Here is a 14699-nt window from a genome sequence, read left to right as displayed (position 1 = left end):
AATTTTAAATTATGTGTGTGGCTCTCAGAATAGTTCTATTAGACAGAGCTTTTCTATACCTTCTAAGATATATTTAAAATATGCTTATAACATTTTAAAAATTACAGTACAAAACTGTGCTTATAGCAGCTACTTTAGATTTAAGTAATCTCAAAAATGGGATTTAGTGGAGAAGTATTATTAATCTTAATTTCTCCAGACATTTTTGAAATATTCTCTTACAACCATACTTGGTTCTCACTCTATTTAAAGAGTAGTTTTAGTTAAAATCATATCTGATAGCACATTATGATTGTGGACTTTGGCAATATTTGAATACTTGATAATTGGTTTCTTACTATATCATAAATGATTCAGAATAGACCTATCTTATTCCAAAATCCACTTTGTAACTAAATCCAGTGTATGAATCTTTTGTGCATATCCAGATATTTACTACTCAGTTTCTTTAAAGACATTCTATTAGTCACTCTCACACTACTCAATTTAGCACTACCAAAAAAACAAATACCAGCAAGGGGAAAATAATCATAGCAAGGAGCACCCTAAGGTGTCCGAAATATCTTATTCAGTGTTTTTTTTTTTTGGGGGGGGTGCTGCATTGGGTCTTTGTTGCTGCCCTCAGGTTTTCTCTAGTTGCAGTGAGCGGGAGCTACTCTTCATTGCAGTGCACGGGTTTCTCATCGCAGTGGCTTCTCTTGTTGTGGAGCATGGGCTCTAGGCATGGGCTTCAGTAGTTGCAGCACGTGGGCTCAGTAGTTGTGGCTCACGGGTTTAGTTGCTCCGTGGCATGTGGGATCTTCCAGGACCAGGGATCTAATCCGTGTCCCCTGTATTGGCAGGCAGATTCTTAACCACTGCACCACCAGGGAAGTCCCTTTATTCAGTTTTAAATCAAGGAGCTGTCTACAACTATTCTCATCTTAATCAACTGGAATTGGCAAAAAATTTTAAGCAGTAATTTGACAATTCTAAATAGTATAAAGATGGTTCAATGTATATAAAAAGATTTTTTTTTTTAAATAAATATATTTATTATTTATTTTTGGCTGCATTGGGTCTTTGTCGCCGTGCAGGCTTTCTCTAGTTGCCGCGAGCTGGGGCTACTCTTCATTGTGGTGCGCAGGCTTCTCATTGTGGTGGCTTCTCTTGTTGCGGAGCACAGGCTCTAGGAGCACGGGCTTAGTTGCTCCGCGGCATGTGGGATCTTCCCAGGTCAGGGCTCGAGCCCGTGTCCCCTGCATTGGCAGGTGGATTATTAACCACTGCGCCACCAGGGAAGTCCCCTTATTCAGTTTTAAATCAAGGAGCTGTCTACAACTATTCTCATATAAATCAACTGGAATTGGCAAAAAATTTTAAGCAGTAATTTGACAATTCTAAATAGTATAAAGATGGGTCAGTGTATATAAAAAGATTCTTAACTGAAGGAATAGAATGTTCCCAGCTCTAGTTAACACTAACATTATCCATGAATACATGCTCAAGTCAAAAGGGTGATGGATTTGAATAAGAAGTGTACATGCCAGAAAGAGAAAATAGGGCAAAATAATGACAAGAGAAAAATATAAATTCATTTAAGAATGAGAAGCTTTTAGAAGATGAGGATTAAGTCTTTTTACATGTTTGCTAAATATACTTCAGTAATAGTGGTGCAATGAATATAAACTACACCTTTAAAAAGTCTCAAATTGAAACTCAAACTGAAATTTTAAAATGTCAATGTATTTCACAAAACATACATAAAATAGTCAAATAACAATGATTAATGAAACATTTTTAAAATTTAGAGTTTCAAGATTTGTTATATACAGAGTATTTAGCTCTTGACCTTGTGGCTCACATATTATACATGATTACCTGAGCCTATTATCCAGTTCTTGATTAAAAACCAACCAACCAAACTGAATCAAAACAAACCAAAAAAGCACCTCCTAACTTTATCAGAGTTTGGTTGCTGCCCAAGAACTATAAAGATATCCCCTGATACATGGAAAAAGTATTTAGTAAGAAATTCTTGGGTATCGACCTTGATGTCTTCCACCAACTTCTGTATAAAAACTGAGTTGAGAGGCACATATATTTGTAAACACAGAAAACAGTTTTATTCATTTTGTACTCTAAGCAACCAATGCAGAATTTGGCATATAGTTGGTGCTCAATTAATGCTGGGTGAATGGGGTGGGGAGGAGGAATCTTCATGACTGAAGGAATATAGAAACCATTGAGTAGAAACCCCATGTTGCAGTAAGAAAACCAACAGAGGCTGTACATTTTTGGCAAGAGATAAACCAAGCTATCCAGAAAGAAGGGTCATGTATCAAGAACAAATAAAGAATTTTTCAGATGGCAGAAATGACTGACCCTGTTATCTCTGATTGATGAAACAGACGGATAAAGAGAGCAATTTCTATGACACGTCCAAAGGCTCACTGGCCTCTGAAGTAAACTCTTGGCCAGGAAGGGGGCAGGGGGTGCACAAACATTAAAAAATGGCGGCCAATTATCCCCAGGAAGCGGTATTTGATGGAAGAAACTGGTAGTATCGTCTTTGAAAATATAGTGGGGGAAAAAGGCTATACTATGTTATATAAGCCAGTACTAAAGTTGAACATTATCATTTTCTTGTTATTTGAATAACTGAAATTTCCATATAACAAGGGATATCTAACCATAGATCACAGAATTAAGAATTACAAAATAAAGGGAAGCTTGATTTTTAAAAGATGGGATTTAATAGTCAATGAGCAGCATGCTTTTCATTCCAAACGCTTAAAACCTAAAAACCCTGACTTCTCTATCCTCCTTAAATAGTAAAAGGATATCATGAAAGAAAAATATTTAAGTTTTTTACACTACCTTTTTCTGTGCTCCCATTTATTTTAGGTAAGAAGTCATCAACTTGTATCCCTAGGATTAAGACAGTGTATCATTGCCTGATCAAAGAAAGTATTATTTAAAACTGGTCTCAAGTGTAACCATGGCATTTTGTATCCCTACTTACATTAAGACTGATAGAACACTTTAAATTTATTTTTACAAGAAGGGTTCAACTTGCCATTTTCTATCATCTCAGAGAAAACCTACAACTGCTTAGTAAGCTGCCAGTGAACCTCAAAAGAAAAAGGATCCTGCTGTTGATGTGTTTTTCTTATTTAAATATCTCTAAGCAGACCGTCTCAGAGGTAGAAATTTCATTCATCTCAAGGACTAAACAATGGTGCCCACTGGTGGCAATCAAGCATATTTTTAAAGGAAATTTTCTGAAAGAGGGTAGATACTTTACACCTAATACGTAAAACACCCTTCTTAAAGAAATAAGTACCCAATGTGAGATAGTAAACATCAAAAATTTAATAATAAAAATTCAGCTTTAAGTAAGAAATTTGGTGACACCTACCTAAGCTGCTGCATTCTTTAAGAGTTTTCTCTTGAAGATGTTCTAACCGTACTGTAAATAAAAGTCCAAGAAAAAGATATTTCGCAGATAAAAAGAAAAAATCAAATCAAATCAATTTCTGGATTAGCTAACTTACCTTGTAAAGCTGTTAGCCTTTCATTGGTGAAGTCATTATCAGCTTGCAAAGCTTCTATTTTTGCCTGGAGCTCCTGTTCTTTTTCTTCCATTTCATCTATTTTATGTTGTAATTCTTTTTTCTCAGCTTGTCCCTTTTGTTGGATTTCCTCTTGTTTTCCCTCTGCTACCTGTTGAAAAAGAAAAAGAAAATTCAGCTGTTTTAATAAATTCGAACCTTGATTTAAGAGGTCTAAAGCAGGACTGCTTTTATTCACATAAACTTCTAAAGAGAATATTCTATATTATAGAACATATCTGTAAATGTCAAAATGATGTCAAAAGTGATATGCACTGTGTCATGCCTCCATATCACCTAGGAGAGAAAAACTTGTAGCAAGCAAGCAAACTCAATACATACGGAGATTATAGGGGTCAAAATGAAAAACACATTTTTGAAGGGGGAAATAACGGTTTTCCCTGAAATTACTATTGTTCCAATTAGTTTGTAAGTTCTAAAATGTAACTTATTCTGAAATTTTAAACAAAATTACCTTTAGCTAAAGGAATGATGATTACAAGCACTTTTTAAAATGACCTCTTTTTAACAAGTCCAATATTTAAAGCTATTATAGGTTAACCAATCACACAAAGGGGAGGTACGCTCTGGTCTTCTCTAACAAATGTGTATCTTCTAGCCACTCAATCCATGGTTTGAATTATATAAAGATGCGTCTTCACAAACTCAGTTCTAACATTTTACAGCAGTAGTCCCCAACCTTTTTTTTTTAAAAAAAAGCATTTTTAAAAATTTATTTATTTTTATTATTAATTAATTAATTTATTTTTGGTTGCACCGGGTCTTATTTGCAGCACGTGTGCTCCTTAGTTGCGGCCATGGGCTCCTTAATTGTGGCATGCAAACTCTTAGTTGTGGCATGCATGTGGGATCTAGTTCCCTGACCAGGGATCGAACCTGCGTCCCCTGCATTGGAAGGTGGATTCTTAACCACTGTGCCACCAGGGAAGTCCCAGTCCCCAACCTTTTTGGCACCAGGGACCAGTTTTGTGGAAGACCATTTTTCAACAGATGGGGGGGATAGGGATGGTTCAGGTGGTAATGTGAGCGATGGGGGGGATGGTTCAGGTGGTAATGTGAGCGATGGGGAGCGGTAGATGAAGTTTCGCTCGCTCGCTCGCCCACCACTCATCTCCTGCTGTGCCGCCCGGTTCCTAACAGGCCGTGGACCATTAGTGGTCTGCGGTCCGCGGGTTGGGGACCCCTGTTTTACAGGACCAACTTGGCATTACCTATGGTCTGGTCTGTCCTCATCCTAAATGTCCTACAGCTACAAGGAGATGCAGCTGAAGCAAAGCCAATGGCCTCCTTGGAAGGAATCACTCCAAGGTTCCCTCTGGGCTTGTACTAGCACTAACATAGCTGGGCCCTGATTTTGGGACACCCGAAAGATAAGCAGATTCCAGTTTTTCAAAAGTCTAAAATAAATATCTTGGGTTTTGCCGACTCTCATCTATTTCCTGTTACATATTTTAAAATGCCTATTATGAAGTACTATTTATTTCCATCCAAAGGAAATATGTCAGCTTTTACAAACTTTCAGTTATCTGTGGTAAGGGTGTTTGGGCTAAATGGCACCTGATTTTTACTATAACTTTAAACCATTACCAAATTTTACATCAACAACTATTCAGCAATAACTAACTCTTAAGCTATTCAGTGTATTAGGGACAATTAATTTACATACTTCTAGGTTGAGAAATACCTACCTTTAATTTATCAGATAAATCTTTAATCTCATTAACTGCTCCATTATATTTATTGGCTAATTCTCTTAATTCTTCCTGAGTCCGTTCATTCATTTCTTTCAGGTGGGTACATTCATCTTCAGTATTACTCAGACTTCGCTGTAATTCAAATTTACAGGCAATTGATTTAGCATAAATGCACATTCTAAATTCAATTTATAGAAAGTCTAACTCTATGGGCTGTTCTAAATCAGCATCTACCTTGGACTTTATATAAAGTTGAGTTAAGTAACATAAGAATTTCAATTTACTTCAGGTACATGCTAAAACAGAAAATACCAAGAATTTGGAAAAACAAAAAACAGGGGGAGGGAGAAAAGGACAATACTTTATATAATTACACTTTTTAAAGGCCATTGGTTATGAGTTTTAGCCTTGAAAATATTTTAAGCCTATCAATTCCTGAAAGCAAGTTTAATAATGTGCACAGAATCAATTTAATAAAATTAGAAGACAATTAGCAATTTTCTTTCCTTGCATGTCATATTAATGACATGACAGTGAATCAGTCACTTTGGGATGGGGCTATTATAGAAACTATCCTTATATTAAAATATGTTTACTACTTAGCTTACAATGGACATTTTAACTAAATCCAGTAACATGTAACTTCTGTGGTAATTTTCCAGTAGTTCAAAAGAATAACCCATATTATCAATTATGTTGTTTTAAAGCAATGAGAATCACATTTTGATTATTCCTAAAAGACCTAGAAAGGACCTCAGAGATAATTTCCCCTGTGAACCTCCAAACAGGCACAATTTTCCTCTCTGGAGGATGGGTAAAGTAAGAATAGCGGTGTTGCTCTCTACCTTACACTGACTATCCTCAACTGCAAGAAAAACAAAACTATGTGAAATGAGATCAATTCCCTGGCACATATCGTGGTCCATTGTGTGGAGGCTGAATCCTAACCGAAGTGCAAATAGTAAAATTCCCTGGTTAGACTTTTATTTCCTCAACCACTGACTAGAGACCATAAGCACCAGAACTCACAGGGTTATGTTGAGAATTCCTGACAATGAAAACAGCACACTGCTCCTTCCCACCAGACAGACAGGAAAAATTTTCTAGCTATATAATAATACCCAAGTTTGAAATGTCCTGAAATGCTAGCACTTTTAGGCTAAAATTTTAAAATCATAGTACTATTTAGTATTTGTTAAATTTAAATACCTCAACTTCTGAAAGTTTTCTAACCACTTCAATTTTCTCCTGAAGAACCCGCCTCAGGGACTCTTTGGCTGTCGTCTCATAGTTGTGTTTATCCTCCTGTAATGCTATAAGTTCCTTCCGTAAACTATCTTCTGTTTGATTCTAGGATTAAAAAATATTTATAATTATAGCCAAGTTATTTTTTTAAAGTATTTACCATTTGAAAAAAACAACACATTGTGATGCTCTTTGAGTTCCATATTAAGGTACCTCCAAACACAAATTATGTTGACTCTGTATTAATTGAAGCTGTATTTAAAAGCTGCATTAATAAATTATGCCTTCACAAATATATTAATCACACTTCCAACAGAAAAAAAAAGGTCTAAATAAACTGAAAATTTCTCTCAAGTATACAAAATGAATGAACTCTTCTACTTGCCATATTCTCTGAAAGCCACAACATTTACATTTATGGGCAAAAATAATCTCTTACCTCTAAAGGGGCCAAGCGTTTTAAAATAATAACTAAACCAAAAGGAATAACAGCACCCTGAGGAAAAAGCTGATTCCACGGCTAAGGCAGGAAAATGTACAAGATGAGTCTGGACTATCTTGTCTGATATGACAGCAGGAAGCTATCAAAGTCTACCAGGGTTCTACCAAAAGAACTCAGGTGCCAACCTGAAGAAGTTCCCATAGACCAAAGGTGGGATAACTGGGAATCAATAAGGAAAACAAATGAAATAGGTTTATACACATGAAATATATTTAAATCTAAGTTGGGGGAAAAAAAATACTTCATTGGTCATTCTTTGGTGGATGAAAAGGAACCAAACCATTATTTTGAAATCCAGTAAATAAAGGGAGAAAATCATTTATCCTGCTTTGCCTAAAGAAAATGTATCTCAGGATAACAAAATGGTTTATGCGGGGAAGTTTCTCTTTATAGAAGTAACTCAGCTAGTAAATGAAGGAAAGACAGAATTACAACATCACCATTTTTGCAACCCTTAATAAAAGAATGGATCTAGGAAAGGATAATCAAAGACTGCTAATATCTCAAAAAGAAAGACAACTAGACACTATGGTGCTTCCTGGTGAAAGTACACAATATTATCCACGAAGTGTTGTTGAAAGAAAAAAAATTTGAGCCTACATCAGAGTTGATCTAAATCTCTAGATCAAACTACGAATTTAGAGTGTGGAAGGAGGAGCTAGAAGAATGTTTAAATATCAATCCAGATTGAGGGAAATTATACAGAACAAATGACCCAGTTTCTCCAACAAATATCAACTATGATAGAAAAAAGAGAGAGCTGTACATGGGTATTCACTATACAGTTCTTTCCATTTACATGTATGTCTGAAATTTCCCATAATGATAGAAGATTAAAAAGAATGGTGAAAATGTATAAACGTTTTTGCATGTATTCAAAATGACAGTCAAAGACATGAAGCCACATAAAAAAACTATGCATTCTTCTTTATGTACTTGAGATTAATACTTACTTTGGAGCAAGCCTGTAATTGGTTTCCCATAACCTCTAACCGTGATAAGAGTCTATCTTCATCTATTAAAGCCTGTTGAAGAAAAATTAAATATCAATAAAATCCCAGAGTAATAAAAAAAAAATATATCAAAAAGGTTGCTACTGCCAGAAAAGATCTAAAATCATAACGTTGACCAACATCCACTGTAAAATGCTAAATTTTCATTATTTGTTCATTAGGAAATAACTTTGCCTTTGCTTGCCACAAAATTTTAGTTTTAGCTTAATCAACAGCTAAGGGATATTAAACTGTGCTTAAATGCTTCTTGAATATAAAGACAACTGGAATACCTGCCAACTGGTATCTGAAGCCTCTTGGGTGATGGCTAGTAGCCGCTGAAGCGTGGCTAACTTCTGTTCCAACATCTGTTCCCGATGTAAGGCTTCCTAATATTATAAATCACAAAAGAAATTCTAATAAACTCAGCATGATACCTTTGAAGAGTAATCAATTTTTAGCACATTCTGAAAATATTCTCATGTTACATCCCACAGTGTATCTTACTTTCAAATCTGATAAATCTACTTTGTGAAATATATTTAGGCCACATCATTATAGCCTCATTTGTTGAGCTGTAAGGAGTGTTATTAGGGGTGCTCTAGCTGCAACTTCCCCTATAACAAAAAACAGGTCATCTGCTTTTGTTTTTTTTACTTGTAATTAATAAGAGTTTAAAAAACCAAAAACCTAGAGTAGAAAATTTGACAAATGTTTTAACCCTACATTTTATATATACACATTTAAAAGATATATATGTGTGTGTGTGTGTGTGTGTGTGTGTATATATATATATATATATATATATATATATACATATATATGGCGAGAGAGAGAGGGTGAGGTGAGAACAAACTCATTCCAAACTAAATCCAAACAATCTGGTTAGCAGCAAAGATACTTCCTAATGGCTTAGCTACATCAGTAGACATCTACAAAAGAAATAACTTTTAATTTTTCCTTTTAAAAATGTTATATAAATATAAACACAGTGTTATATATATATAAAAAGAGAGAAACTGCTTTATTCTCACAGTCTACTCCATTTTCAGGTGTTCTAATTCCCCCTGTGACTGTAAAACACTTAGCCGTAGTCGAATATGCCAAATATAAGTAAGAGTCCACCCAGTGTTAGTTCAATGTAATTAAGGGGTCAAGGAGTTATATAACTATTTGGTAGCTCTAAAGTAATATTCTTACAGAGAAAGACACTGGCAAGCAAAGCCTTATCTCTAGGTCACTTGTTAAAATTTGATAGCTGTTAAGAGGGTCTCCATCACTGGAAGTCAAGGTGAAAATGCTCACACAGCATTCAGTTGCGGTTTTGGCACATCTTTAAATTCACTTTCTTCTATTTCTGTCATTATCCAAAGAAGAACATTTACTACCATAATACCTCTGAGGCACCTCAACTGAGAAGTATATACTTCAAACACAGTATTTGAGGTTTAAAGCGTTCATTTGTTGCTCTCCACATCCTTGATAAATAATGAGGGAAAATTTGGTCTAATTAGAGTTAGAGGTACTGCTTTTTTTAAAAAAAATAAATTTATTTATTTTCTTTATTTATTATTTTTGGCTGCGCTGGGTCTTAGTTGCTGTGCACGGGCTTGCAATTCTTCGTTACAGTGTGCGGGCTTCTCACTGTGGTGGCTTCTCTTGTTGCGGAGCACAGGCTCTAGGCGCGCAGGCTTCAGTAGTTGTGGCTCGCGGGCTTCAGTAGTTGTGGCTCGTGGGCTCTAGAGCGCAGGCTCAGTAGTTGTGGTGCACGGGCTTAGTTGCTCCACGGCATGTGGGATCTTCCCGGACCAGGGCTCGAACCCGTGTCCCCTGCATTGGCAGGCGGATTCTTAACCACTGCGCCACCAGGGAAGCCCCAGAGGTACTGCTTTTTAATATAACTCTAAAAGTACAGATTAAGGAATCTAATAAAAGTCATTCTGCCTCAGAACACATATTAAAACACAGCTTACACTTAAAAGGGACTAGGTGCCAAGTTTATTTTAAACTTCTAAAACATTCCTAATAGTCAGGAAGTTACACTAATGCTGCAAAAAGTTTTACTTAAAAACAAAACCACCAAACAACCACTACTTCCACTAGATGGTGTAATTTCTCCTTTTTTACTCAATTCCATTTAGAGTTTCATAACTCCATGAACCACATCCTAACAGAAATCTAACACTTCCAGGAACGGGCTTTTAGTTCTAAGGCATGAAATGCATCTATTTCAGTTTTTATTCAAAAGGTTTACAACTTATATTAGAACTTCAGCAATTCAAAAAGACGGATACAGAAAAGACAATCCAGTATAATTTTCCCTCAAAGAATTAGAAAAAGAACAGTGAAAGATTATGCCATTATGAATATTCAAAGAACTGACAAGAAAGTTGGAAAGAGTACTGGAGTGAGTCAGAACATTAGATTCACAGTCCACGATGACTAGTAACTGTAGTATATAGCCCTGGGAAATCATTTTACCACATTTCTCATATGAAAAGTGAAGGTTAGACCAGATTAATCTCAAAGTTTTCTTCTACCTCTAAAAATAAGAGAGACTAGGCTTCCCTGGTGGCGCAGTGGTTGAGAATCCGCCTGCCAACGCAGGGGACACGGGTTCGAGCCCTGGTCCGGGAAGATCCCACATGCCGCGGAGCAACTAAGCCCATGCACCACAACGACTGAGTCCACGCGCCACAACTACTGAGCCTGCGTGCCACAACTACTAGCGCCCGTGCGCCTAGAGTCCACGCTCTGCAACAAGAGAAGCCACCGCAATGAGAAGCCCGCGCACCACAATGAAGAGCAGCCCCCGCTCACCGCAACCAGAGAAAGCCCACACACAGCAATGAAGGCCCAATGCAGCCAAAAATAAATAAATAAAATAAATAAATTTTTAAAAAAATGAGAGATCTAGGTAAATTAATGTGACTTCCTACTGAATGGTAAACAACTACTAACATTTACAGCATACGCTCTATGTGCCAGGCACTGTTCTAAGTGCTTTACATGTATTAATTCTTTTTTTTGTTTGTTTTGTTTTGAATATTTATTTACTTGCGCTGGGTCTTAGTTGTGGCACACAGGGATATTCGTTGCGGCATGTGGGATCTAGTTCCCTGACCTGGGCCTCCTGCATTGGGAGCTCGGAGTCTTAACCACTGGACCACCAGGGAAGTCCCTTGCAGCTTGTGGGATTTCAGTTCCCCAAGCAGGGATCAAACCCGGGCCCTCGGCAGTGAAATCACCGAGTGCTAACCACTGGACTGCCAGGGAATTCCCTGCATTAATTCATTTATTCTTTACAATTCTGTGAGGTAAGTGCTATTATTATACACATATCATAGATGAGGAAAATGAGGCACAAACAACTTTCCCAACAGGTCAGAAGTTAAAGCCAAAGATCAAATCCAGGGAATTCTGGCTAGAGTCTACCTACGTTCGTAAATACTCTACTAAACTGCAAGTGTGTAAAACCACTTTTCAATCCACCATCACATTATGCCCAGTGGAATATAAGATCTGATTAATACGCTGATAATTTTCACAGATGTGTACATTCTTAACTGAGGTAGAACTGCTCTTAGTGATTGACCTATAAAAGAATGTAGGGACACAGGATCACTGGTTTGGTCCTACCATTTTAAACAAAAAGCAACTGAAGACCTACATATGTAAACTGACTCACCCAAGGTCACAGAACTCATTGAGTAGGAGCCAAGATAAAAACCTCAATCTCTAAACTCCTGATTCAGGGTTTTCCTTAATCATGCTCCCTCACTAGAATAATAAGAACCATAATCCGGTCTAAATCTACCAAACTCAGGAAAAAAAAAAAAAGAAAGAACAACCACTTGTTTTCTTTTTAGAGATCTGTATGGCTCTTTAAATACGGCATTAACTTCTTCAGGAGCCCATTCTAAGTATCTGCCCTACTAAGAGATCTTTCTACAGATTGAGCAGCACAGAACAGTAGTTAAGAGAGAGACTCTGAGGTCTGACTTGTCTGGGTTCAAATCCCAGCTCAACCACAGAACTTGGTGTGTGATATTGTGCAAACTATTTAAACTTCGTATCCCTCAGTTACTCCAACTATAAAAATGGGAATAAAATATGTACCTCACAGGAATTTTGTGAGGATTAAATGAATTAATATAGGTAAAGTGCTAAAGTCTGCTAGAGTCTGGCATATAGTAAGTGCTACATAATTATTTGCTATTAATAGTTAATATTTTAATAGTTCATATTATTTGCTATTATAGCTATTAATAGCAACCAAAATCTCTCCGGATTTAATTTTATTTAAAAGTCACCTTTGGGGCTTCCCTGGCGGTGCAGTGGTTGAGCGTCTGCCTGCCAATGCAAGGGACACGAGTTCGAGCCCTGGTCTGGGAGGATCCCACATGCCGCGGAGCAACTAGGCCCGTGAGCCACAACTACTGAGCCTGCGCGTCTGGAGCCTGTGCTCCGCAACAAGAGAGGCCGCGACAGTGAGAGGCTCACCCACGGTGATGAAGAGTGGCCCCCGCTCACCACAACTAGAGAAAGCCCTCGCACAGAAACGAAGACCCAACACAGCCAAAAATTAAATAAATAAATTAACTAATTAATTAATTTAAAAAAAAGACACTGCTTTAAAAAAAAAAAAAGTCACCTTTGGACAAAGAACAACTGTGGAACTTCCTCATATGTGAAGAAAAAAACTTCTCTTGTACAGAACCTTATCTTCTCTAGACTTAACAATCCGGATTTTTTAAATCCTTTTTTTTTTTATAAGACCTATTTTTTTTTTTGTACTTTAAAAAGATATTTCTTTTGTACTTGTATCCAGCCAGTATTTCTTTAGCCTATATTTGTGAACTAGCAAAATCAAATCTAAGTTCTGCTTTTAAAGACTAAGAATTCTCAAGATTTATTTTACCTGAAGATACTGAGAAAGCTGGAATAGTTCCTGAGAGTACATACTTGGAGTGTTAGCAGCAACCTAGAAACAAAATGACACACCATTGGCAGTCACACAAAATATTTGCAGAAGACATTAAAGCCAAATCAAGTCCTTGCAATGCCTATTTACTGAACTATGCAAAATAAAAATTATTTTTCAAATGAACGATTTCCTTTAGTTTTCAAAATATTTCTGCTCCATGTCTAGAATTTATAAATGGTATTGTATTATGCTGATCAGTTTGAGATTTACAAGCAGGATGGTGCAACAGGTGCTACCCACGAAAACATTCCTTGATAAATCAAATCACAAACTTAGGGCACAAAGGCAATACAGCCTTTTCTTTACCCAGAAATAATACCTGCTAAATCAACAGATCTACATTTTTCCACTTTAAAATTCATTGTCAAATAGTTCTTCAATATGTCAACAAGTCACAATTCGTTTAGAAGTAGCCATCTTCAAAATGATATTTGTATGTGGGCGCGTGGGGAGAAGCAGGACACGAAATACAATACTTTGTCCAATGGCCAGAGGCAATGAAAAAAGGTCTGTCTTTTTTTTTTTTTCCCTTTAAACTGTAGGTAGGTTTTAAGAAGAAAAAGATAGGAAATAATGGTGTTTAAACATTAAAGTCACAGCCAAAATGCTTAGAACTCAAGAGTATTGGAAGAAGTAACTTCTATAAAGGGTTTCTCCTGGGTGTGGAATATAGAACCACAGAATTATTTAAAAAAAAAAAAAAAGGCACTAACAGGTTGCTGTATCATTCATTTATCCATATTCTCAACACTACCCAAGCCTTATATGTTAACTTATTAGTGATGTTAACAGCATCATTCCTTATTAAGCTCAGAAAGTCTATTTTTACTAATATGCTAAGTAGAAGACCGACAGGTGGCATTATTTTTTTAAAAGTTAGTCCTAAATCAGCAAGGCCATTATTTACGTCTGAAATGACTCTTGGTATTGCTGAAGTTGATGATTAACCACTTTTACTTCTAAAAAAGGAATCTAACAGTGAACTTCAGTTTCAGGTAGGCTTTCATTCTTTATCCAGATGGAAGGAAAAAAAAGTAAAATGTTTTTTCCCAATAGTTTAGTTACTTTACTAAGAAAACTCAACATACACTTTAATGCCAAAAGATACAAGAGATCTTTTTTTTTTTTTTGCTACCTAGCAATGATATCTACAGTTTAATACACCATTATTTCTGAACAAAAGAAAAATATTTTCTAACAAGTAATTACTGCAAAGTTTCTGTCCAAATCAAGTTAAAACTGATCTTCAAGAACAATTAAAGAGGAATTTCTGTAAGCCCACATTTCTGTGTTATTTCCATGTGTAGGTATATTTTGAGTAAATTATCTGGGTGCAAAGCTTTAATAAATATTTCTAGACAGAAATGTATTATAGAATAAAAAGCAGTAACTAACACTTCTTACCTATGGCTAGGCACAAAACAAATGCTTCTAGTCTAGAGTCTGCCACTGACTTGAGATAACAAAGGCTTTGTCCTAAGAAACATCCATCCTAAATTCTCCAGTTTTTGAAGATCAGACTAGAATAACTCTACAGCTATATGCATTCTTGTATTTTTGTTACAAAAGAGAAATAAGTTTCTAGGTAAAGCATATTAAAAACGAACAAACAGAAACCTTTTCAAAAGCAATATAGCTGACTCAGTTTGGAAAAAATAATCATTA

The 14699-nt window shown here is 36.2% G+C and overlaps 1 protein-coding gene across 39 annotated transcripts in view; it reads right to left on the bottom strand.

The window, feature by feature from the left end:
* The window catches only part of LOC118904105 (sarcolemma associated protein), a 155833-nt gene that overhangs the window by 50500 nt on the left and 90634 nt on the right, over positions 1 to 14699 (bottom strand). For 13 of the 39 annotated variants that reach the window (XM_036869887.1, XM_036869885.1, XM_036869900.1 and 10 more), the window contains exons 5-12: positions 12969 to 13031; positions 8341 to 8436; positions 8009 to 8080; positions 6518 to 6658; positions 5303 to 5440; positions 3537 to 3705; positions 3401 to 3451; positions 2860 to 2910 (exon numbers count right to left, since the gene is read on the bottom strand). In XM_036869887.1, coding sequence (XP_036725782.1) covers positions 2860 to 2910; positions 3401 to 3451; positions 3537 to 3705; positions 5303 to 5440; positions 6518 to 6658; positions 8009 to 8080; positions 8341 to 8436; positions 12969 to 13031 — 781 coding nt within the window. The remainder of the gene's footprint in view (positions 1 to 2859; positions 2911 to 3400; positions 3452 to 3536; positions 3706 to 5302; positions 5441 to 6517; positions 6659 to 8008; positions 8081 to 8340; positions 8437 to 12968; positions 13032 to 14699) is intronic. The other 26 variants (XM_036869896.1, XM_036869906.1, XM_036869915.1 and 23 more) reach the window with 3 other exon arrangements.

This window comes from Balaenoptera musculus, chromosome 11 (assembly GCF_009873245.2).
Source record: "Balaenoptera musculus isolate JJ_BM4_2016_0621 chromosome 11, mBalMus1.pri.v3, whole genome shotgun sequence".
In the NCBI taxonomy this organism is placed as follows: domain Eukaryota; kingdom Metazoa; phylum Chordata; class Mammalia; order Artiodactyla; family Balaenopteridae; genus Balaenoptera; species Balaenoptera musculus.
Note: the sequence above shows the minus strand (reverse complement) of the source record. Positions and strands in the feature narration are given on the sequence as shown.